The sequence below is a fragment of the Rhopalosiphum padi genome, chromosome 3 (assembly GCF_020882245.1).
Source record: "Rhopalosiphum padi isolate XX-2018 chromosome 3, ASM2088224v1, whole genome shotgun sequence".
NCBI lineage: Eukaryota > Metazoa > Arthropoda > Insecta > Hemiptera > Aphididae > Rhopalosiphum > Rhopalosiphum padi.
In genome coordinates, this window is record NC_083599.1 from 3,746,534 (window position 1) to 3,756,519 (window position 9,986).

Sequence of the window (9,986 nt, forward strand, 5' to 3'; positions counted from 1 at the left end):
TTGTTATTCAAAGTGTCCAAAACGAATGAGTACAGTTTTTTGAGAATAATTTATTATTGAATAAATGATAAACGCTTATGGTAGAACAACAGTTGCGTGTTGTGTAAGAAACAACGCTCATTTGCATTCCATTTAATATGAACATATAATAATTTATTAAGTTTTAGCTCCGTACAATAACACAAATACAACGTTCAATGAACGATAATCGAAGTAAAAACCGATTAAAATTAGGCTTGTTTAAATAGTGATATTAGTTCACTAACTAATGAGATCCGCGAGCTTGTCCCAAACGGGTAATACTATTGGCTCCTGACTAAATACATCCAGAACACATTGTGGCAGTAATTTCTTGTCAACAATAACTTCGAAAACGTATTCTTTAAACCATTCCGTGGTCATCATTAGATACCCTTTCATGTTCGTATTGTGTTTACCCCAAGAATTTTCCACGCGCCACCGTGTAACTTCATTGTTCTGAAATAAAGAGTTGTCCATTGTATTATTATATACAGTGAAGGCATTATATACCAGTGAAGGTATTATATAATATTACGCATGATGATGGCGTTTAATATTACGATTTGATATGTCATTTGTTTTGTTTTTTTTTTTTTTTTTTTGTACATAATATACAAAATTTATTTTAAAAAAACAAATTGTAAATGTATAGGTATACGTATTATGTAGGTCAGCGTAGTATAGGATTACTTCTTCATGGAATCCAGTCAATACCATTGCGTGCGTTGGATATGAATCATGGTATAAAATTCGTTCGCTTTTGGTCATCGGAATTGATGTATCGGTACCGAATATTGATTCTATGTCATGTCTATAAATAATATTATAACAGTATGAGTATCTAACACGATTCGTATAACGGAAATTCACAGAGTAGGTACAGCGTACAGTTTTAAGTCTTCTAGCCCAAGTTCGTTCGAAAATCTCTGGTTCACTTCACAACTGTACCAAACCGGTTCGCCAAGCCTGGCGATCGATTGTTTGCACGCTTCCAACAGCACTTCTATAGGTTGATTGTTGCGCGCGATTTTAGAGCCTTCTGTAACGTTCCCAACCAAATCCAACGTGTACAATCGACCGAATTCATTATTGGCTCTTGGGTCAGATATCAAAGAGACCTGTGACGGAAAAAAAATAAAAATATTTTGGAAGTTTTGAATTGCATAGTTATCGATGTGGTTTATGAAATAAAAACAATAGTCATCACCTTGTCTTCGAGGTGAACAATCGGCTCGACCATTGTGTTGTAGAAATCAAGCGGCGTAATATCGCAGTGAAGTAAAGGTTCATTAGCACTTGAGCGATAATACCACTTAAAGGTCTGTTTCGGAATGCCCAAACATACTCCGACGATTCTGAACACAATAGACATATCCTTTTCGATTTGGTCAGAAATATTACTATTCGTATCGTTGTTGGTCACCATATCATGTAAAACAATGGCAAATTCTCGGAGCTATAATGTAAAACTCTTACTTAAATAGTTTATTAACGAATATATTATTTTTATACATTTTACAAATTTTTAATTTATGGTAAATCCAGAGCCGTCTCTTTTTGACCTATTTGATATGATATTTTATTTCAACATAATTTCATTTTAATACAATAATAATAATAAGAGCTGATATACATAATATGACATAAACCAACTGAGCTAAGCTCATATCTGGTACACAGAGTTCATAAATTAATATAAGAATAAAAGTATATATATTTTTTTATACAGTTGAAAGTTGATTAATTTTCTAGGTATACTGGTATACCACAGTATATAAAAATACAACTTTCGTAAGACGTAGAAAATGCGAGGTTTCAATATATATATAACATAATATATGCTATACCCAGCTTACTCTTCCGTAATAACCTGGTTAAAGAAATCACAAAAAATAATTAGAAAAAACTAAGTTTTGAGAAAAACTCGTCATTAAGAGTAGATATATTAAATTTTAATTCATTGCATACGAATTCTATTATCATAATGAACTTATAAATCATAACCGATACACCGACCTATGTACTTTTCTATATATTTTATATGAATTTAGATTCGTGGTAAAAATCTTTTAAAATTAGTAAAAATACATAAAAACATTATATTATGTATAAAAATATGAATTTATGTAATAGTGAATTGTGGAATGTTTCAAATTGTTTCAAAAATGTTTCCACTGCATTTGGACTTTTAAGCAATATTTAGTATAGTATATATTATTATATTTATGATAAGCTGTTATAAGCACTTATAACTTTTTACGTTTGATAAAATAATATTTTTAATGAGATACATTTTAACAGTTACATGTTTTTAACTGTTATTATTATTTTAATGATTTTATATTCTCTATTAAATATTAAATAGTTTAAACTTGCTTTACTGTTCAAAATGCAATTAAGTTCTTTACTGTCTTCGCTACTATAACTTTCTGGAAAACTAAGTTTTGGCATAAGTCCATACTTTTTGATTATATTGACTGCCATATTCCAATAGCCACCGTCTTCAACGGGGTTCTATAAAAAATCATAATTCTATTATAATATAATAGCATAATGAGTCTGTATATTCATGGTTTTCATAAAAATATGTAGACATGTAGTTATAGCTTAATTGTAGAATTATTATTAGTTTTTGAAAAATAATATTGTTTTATCCATAAGAGAATACATTTTGTATGAAAAATTAATTGCCAAAAAAACAATAAATATTTTAGTTGGATAAGACAAGACGTATATAAAACTTTGTAGGATTGTCTGTCTATAAAATTATAAAAAAATTGTTATAAAACTCTTTGAAAATTGTTACTTTTGAATTTTATAATTTATTATAATATGGAAATAAAGCACATATCTACTTGTTGGTTATTTTGTTTTATATTTTTAACGATACCTGTCCATATATTTTTTTTAAATAAAATATTGATTGAACAACAACTTAATTTCATACTAAAAGTGTATTAAATGCAAAAATAAAAATCTTTATTTTTACGGTGACAAATTTACAAAAGCGTTATCTTATTACGATAGATTTTTTAATTTTTTACTTACTTTTAGCAGATGCATCACTTTTCTGGAGTCTAAAGATTCACCATTTCTAGCTGTTGATACTATTCCGTTCAAAAAAAAGTTGCATCGCTCAATCTAAATAAATGTTTATATTTTAAACAATATGAATTTAAAAATCCGTTTTTGCGTTTAAACTATTCTTTTTTTAATCCGAAAACTACTAACTCAACTCGTACAAAATAATATGACATAATAATTCACATTTTCTAAATTTATTCGAATAATTTTTATTAAAATTTAGTACCTTATCCCAGAAAAACATGTGAGCTTGGCTGAATTCAAATTGTGAAATATTATAATGTTTCATAAACGGAACTCGTATTACGTTCAAGCAGGCGAAAATCCAACATCGGCCAGAATATTTTTGATCTCCTATCGGATTTCCGCAACCCTTAATCTAATTTAAATAAATATAAGTAATGTTGTCATTTATTATTATTGTATTACAAATCGCCATTATAAGTTTTTAATTAATTACTCTCGTAGAAAAATAATGATCAGAAACTATTTGGTCTTGAATCCTATTTCTTGACAATGCTATTTCAAATGGGTCATATACAGTACAGATATTTTGAGCCAAAATATTCGATGGATTTGAAAAAAAGGCATCATTGAACTTTGACAACAATTCGTTCGTAACAACATCTTTATGATATGTAAAATATATTTTTGTATTAATAAATATGTTTAAAAAAAGTATAGTATTTAGGTACTATTTTTATTTTTATTTATTATTACATGTATTAATAGAATAGTAATTTTATCTATATGACTATCGACTTTTGAAGTTTGATTATAGTGATAATCATAAATTAAAGTTTTTTTCTCGAGAACACAAACTATATAATAGATAAGTAAAAAATAAATTGTATTCAAATACACAAAATGTATTTTACATATTTATCTAATACTTTTATTTTATGATTATCTAATCGATGTTTATAATATATAATAAATATTCATATCGAACCAAAAATATGAAGAAAAATATATATCTTAAATAATATGTTATAAATATTAAAATATATCGTTTGGCGTTATTTCATTGTGAAAAATTGTAATTATTATTTTTGTAAGGTTATATGCAAAGAAGTAGGTATACACAGTAGTATTTTACACTCAAATTAATATGGCAAGAATTTGATAAATGCATAAATAGTAAATACTATAATAATAGTGTATTATAATAACGATCTCACTGATATAATATTATAAATTTTATAATGTATAATATTATATTATTGATTTATTATTATTTTATAGCAGGTACGCCTTTTATTTGAACTTAAATATAAACTCAAGTGTTATTTGTAAATAGATTATAATCGTACACGATGTATATTGCATATGAAAAATTCTATGATAAACTCACTATAATATATTGTTAATTCACTATTATTAACTGTAACTTCTGTCTCCATACTGTTGTGTTCATCCGAAGTCGAACTGACCCTTACGGACAATTTCTTCGTGTACAACAGATATTCCATGACATCCAGTAGTATGTATTTATGATTCCGTTTGCGAAAGAAATTATTACCGAACTTCGAGCACAGTATTTGTTTCAACTGCGTCAGAGTTATTTTTCGCTGCTTTTTGATTTTAGTCAATATGATATTCGTAATTCTACAAAATATCGTACCGCGCACTGGTTTGTACACCATGATAAAACGTTCAAGCGCAATATTGGAATGCTATAATATAATAACATAAGGTACCTACCGTAATATTGTTATTGATGAACGATAAATTTATTAGTTTTCATGGATACCTCTCACATGGTCACATGTGTTATTATAACATTGCTACAGTATATAAAAGTATACAAATGATGACGAATAAATAATATAATTAATATTATACATTGTGTGGGGCCTAATTTTTTTAACACGCAGATTAAATCGATAATTTTTTATACTTGTCTCGATATAATTTATACTTACTACTTTATTCAATAAAATACATACGCACGTACACGTTTATATAATAATATATGGTACACACACATACGCGCGCGCGCGCGCACTGCACATGTAAACAATCCATATGGTATGACAAGGGGGTGTGACCGATGTATCGTATTTAGTTTTGTGAACCCACCAACGTTGCTCGATCGTTAATAATTAGTACGAGGGTATGTATTTATTATATTTAAATAATTATATAGATGACGACGACGAGGGGATTAATATTTCAAAAACACCTAATAATACAGATATACAAATAGATACCGGAACAAAAATCGCTACTGGCAAGCATTTAATTGTTTACGATAATCTACATTACGGTTTAACGATACAAGATTATACGAGCTGACCGGATTGAATGACTAAAAATAGACGTATAATTTATAATTTATTATATTCAAGAGGTCAGTTTACATTTTTTCATACCTTATTATACGATATTCCGTCATCTTTATCATCACGATGCCTAAGTTAATAAATCGCTTATTTCATAAGTTCTATACTTCATATTTCAGAGCTAAATGTTATTTTTCTGTGAATTATAAGGTAGCTTATTTGAAATTCAATGTTTAAGTATCAAAATGATGAGAAAAATTCAAAAATATTCTGCTCAGGAAAGTGAAATCAAAAATGGGTTTTAATTTTGCAAAAAAAATATTTTCAAAAACCATTTAAATCCGTTTAGTACTTGTTCTTGACTTTGTCATCACTATATTCGAGGACAGAAGTGGTGCAAAGGTTTAAATATTAACTAACACACCATTTCAAAAAAGTACATTTAGACTAATCAATTTATTAAGTGTCACCATTATTGATCGATTTTGTTGTTCAAGTTGAATTTTGTAGTCTACATTTCTACTGTATAGTACCTATACTCGTACACTGTAACACAATATTTGCCTATCAGTTATTATTTATATCATATTTAAGCGTATACATTAAAGGGTAATATACGATTGCGAACGTTTTTACCCGACTTTAATTTTGCGATGTTGTCAGATTTGGTGTCAATAACACATTTTTAAATAATAATTTAAAAAATAATCAAATAGTAATAATATAAGGGTTTTTTGCTATTACACCACGCCGGGGCAATGCCGATAAGATAGATAGGTACGATGTTGAAAAGATACTAACATATTTAACTATAATATTATATCTATATTAATTTGATGAAAAACCAGCTCGATTCGTATAGTCATGCAGTATTATTTGTTATTCATTCCTATCACAACTCAGATCTATGTATGTATGTATGTATTATTTTATTTATTTTTCAGTTTCTAACGTAACACTAACATGTGTATTTTTAAAACTAGTATTTTGAATGTTTTATATTATTTGTTTATTCAGTTTCTATAACGTAAAATTAACAAGTACATTTTGTAACAGTATTATTAATATTTATACAGCGAAAATTGTATTAATTAATCAACATTTTAAACGCTACATACCCATTTGTATAATTTTATTTTAGTTTGTAACGAAGAGTTGTTGTTTTAATTGTATTATTAATACCAATAGTTTATATTTAAAAAAAAAATAATGTTTATAATAAATGTTAATAATAAATAAAAATAAATAAATGTTTAAAATATTCAGAAATTATAAACTTGGCAACGTTGTCTAAAAAGAGGTTCGCAATCGTTCGATTTTCGGCTAAAAAAACAAATTCTCTGATAAGAGTTATTCGTTCGCAATCGTGTTGTACCCACATTAAAACATACAAATAAACATGGGAAAAAAATCTTTAATACCTACTTCTTACGATAACAGATGGTACCTGTTTACTGTTAAAATATGTACAATATGCATATTGTATGGAATAGTTATTACATTTTCAACAAATAATATTAATAAAAAAATATATATTATTTAAAAAGCATTTTGCATTTATAGTAATACTTATTACATACTGCAAAGTAACCGCGTATAATTCCACAAATAAGACACATAGGTAAATCGTTTTATAATTAAAATAAAAACTATTTCCACTTAGAGACAACGACAGAAATTAATTTATTAACATACAAACGCGTATATACATAATTTTACTCCGGAACCGAACGGAACCACAGTCCACAGCCAACGCATATTAGAACAACAGAACACGTCTAATAAAAAAAGGTTAGGTTAGGTTATATTACTATGGTTAGAGTATAGTAATGAAACGATATTATGCTTTAAACCAAGATAATAATATCGTGTGGTTTTGTAGTTTAATGTGGCATACGACACTGAATGTCGTATATCGTATATTATAATATACCCAACATCAATAATTCCAGCACTTGTCACATATAAATGAATGTCATTGTAATTTATATTATTGACATTTAACTAGTGCGCATTAAAACATTACGAGAACAACAACAGACCAACTGGGGATAATATTAAATGATAATAATGATATTATATATAGTAATAGTATACCTATTATAATATGCAAATGTTACCACAAATAATAATAATGGGTTTTGTAATGTTTGCACACCTATTTTATTTCACGTTTTATCATTATATACACGATGATTCGCCAAGAATGTTCATCTCAATGTTATATCCTTTAATAATGAATTTAATCGAATTACGATTTTTGGAATTTTTAAATATACTTTAAGATCATATTTTCAAATCCGTGAGATATTTTTTGTATCCACTAATGTGAATATCGCGACAAAAATACCCCCCTTTTCAGCTGTTAAAATACGAGTTTCAACTTTGATATTGCTAAACGTATAGTTGCGTGTAGTCGTGAAGTAGGTAAACAAATAGTAAGTCAAAGGGGCAAATACAAAAAACCTATGCGGGATAAATCTTTCATGGTTACTATTTGAAAGATATTTTTCTTGTGTCTATTAGTTAGATTATAAAAATGTGTAATACTTTTCTCTCAGCAAGGTAAATTGTTGATATTTTTTTATGGCTTGTAACTTTTTACAATAATAACGAGTACCTGCCTATTAAATTTATATTCACATGATATTTGTGCGTTTCTTACGTAGATCCCTTTTTCATTCCTAGTTCCTGGATCCGACCAAGGTTTATTTATTGAAATATTATCAAAATATTACAACTAATAGGCTACAACCGCAGAGAGATTGAGGAGTACTGAAAAATGTCATGACATTTCGTTAAAATATTTATCCATGGTTTGTTAACATATTGATAGTTGAACTACTGTGATGATAGCTAAATATTCGTAAAACATCCGTTCTAAGATTGATCGAATGAAAGCGCAAGAGTATGCATTTAGTATTAACGGCTTTGAAACTGATATAAACACAAATTAAAAAAAAAAAAAAAAAAAAAAAAAAAAAACATAACATAACAAAACAAGGGCGTCTTGCATGCGGGACAATATTCTTATTGGACTTTACCAAGGCCACTGTGGCGAAGAGCAGTAAGGTCAATTGATTAATTCAAGGTTAACATTGGGTACGTCCGATATGATGAGCTTAAATGTTGTGTTAAATCGTGATGAAGAATTTTGTTTGTTATATCGCGAGTGGTTTTTTTTTTTTCTAGCTTTTCCAATAACCACGGCCGACGACCGAACCGTGTGACCTCATTACGCCGTATTTTTCATTTTTTCCTAGTAGATAAAACCGAAATAAATGAAACTACATCACACAAAGGTTCGGCTGAAGTGGCAAACGCCCAGAGTTTGAGTAGCATTTTAAATGATAGGGGACATGTTACACACACGACAGGGGTTCGAACAATCGGTAAACACAAAGTAAACCCTTTATGTACGATTGTCTTTGGAGCGCTTGTTATGTATTTTTTGGCCATCCGCAATAAATTAACACGTAACAAGCAACAAACATAGAAAACAAATAGCCTCAGGAGAATCGCTGTGGCGCAATAGTTCACTAAACACGCGTGTAGAGGTACATTGGTTATTGGTTATTGGTTATTATTATTATTGTTCGTATCAAGAACGATTCCCACTCCAATAGAATGCTTTTTTCGACTATATACATATATATACCTATAGGTTACGATTTTATAATCGTTTTATTTAAGAGTATAATAATATAATGTATTATATACTTTTATTTCTCACGGAGAATCGAGTAGAAAGATACAAATACATGGCTGGACGCGGTGTCCAAGAAGTGTTTGGTTTAAAAATATAAAATAGTCGGGCCGTACCTATACCTATTCAAGTATTTCAGTACTCATGTACTCATGTATAGTTGCCTATATACGTGTGACTTACCGTGTACAACAGATTTGTATACATAGATAAGTCCTCTACAGGCGATTCTGCTTAATGATATTATATTTGTGAGTTGTAAGTACCAAAGTATTAATTAAGTACTACTTACTTATAGCACATCGTATAAACAGTTTTCGTTAGAATTACTACGCAGACAATTAATATACACGGTTAATGATTAAAATAGTATCTATCTAATTGAAAATATGCTTTAGTAATTCATATTTATCCGATGTGATCTGATTTGCATACATTTTATCTAGAGATTTATATAGATTAACAGTTTTAACAATTAAAAATTATAATAATTATATAGAATTTTGATTGTCAGAAAAATATAAGACTTTTTATCTCGACCATAAATAAACATTTAAAAATACTCTAGGCTATACAAGAATGATTTTTAATTAAACTTATGTTTAATATTTATTAATATATACAACAGTAAGTTGCTTCGTATAGAGTCGTTTTATTATATAATCCAGCGATTCTCAAACTTGTTTTTCGCGTACCTACCTCTCGTGTTTATTATATGGATCAATCATACACTTACTACAGATGATTAAAAATAGAGTGATAAATATGTTATGTTGTTTTTAAATTAGGTACCTATTTGGCTATTTAATTACCTGGTACCTAGTAAATTGTGATTGATTTCCAGGTCATATTTGCACACGCTTAATTTATAAAAAATGTTGGTTGTTTTT

General features: G+C 28.2%; 1 protein-coding gene across 1 annotated transcript; it reads right to left on the bottom strand.

Annotated features, from left to right (window-relative positions):
- Positions 1 to 261: 261 nt before the first annotated feature.
- Positions 262 to 4,577, bottom strand: LOC132924714 (bleomycin hydrolase-like). The gene is made up of 9 exons (XM_060989157.1): positions 4,460 to 4,577; positions 3,566 to 3,732; positions 3,332 to 3,484; positions 3,070 to 3,162; positions 2,398 to 2,535; positions 1,229 to 1,477; positions 910 to 1,139; positions 712 to 832; positions 262 to 477 (listed from the first exon to the last, which is right to left on the bottom strand). The coding sequence occupies exons 1-9, from the start codon at positions 4,575 to 4,577 to the stop codon at positions 262 to 264; spliced, it is 1,485 nt and encodes a 494-aa protein (XP_060845140.1).
- Between the last annotated feature and the right edge of the window lie 5,409 nt (positions 4,578 to 9,986).

Bases quoted from the DNA above. Each gene is read 5' to 3' on its own strand.
- LOC132924714 (XM_060989157.1), bottom strand. From the start codon at position 4,577: ATGGAATATCTGTTGTACACGAAGAAATTGTCCGTAAGGGTCAGTTCG. The intron at 2,536-3,069 runs GTAAGTAAAAAA...GATTTTTTATAG, and splicing joins AAGTGATGCATCTGCTAAAA to AACCCCGTTGAAGACGGTGG. The intron at 478-711 runs GTAATCCTATAC...TCTTTATTTCAG, and splicing joins TGACTGGATTCCATGAAGAA to AACAATGAAGTTACACGGTG.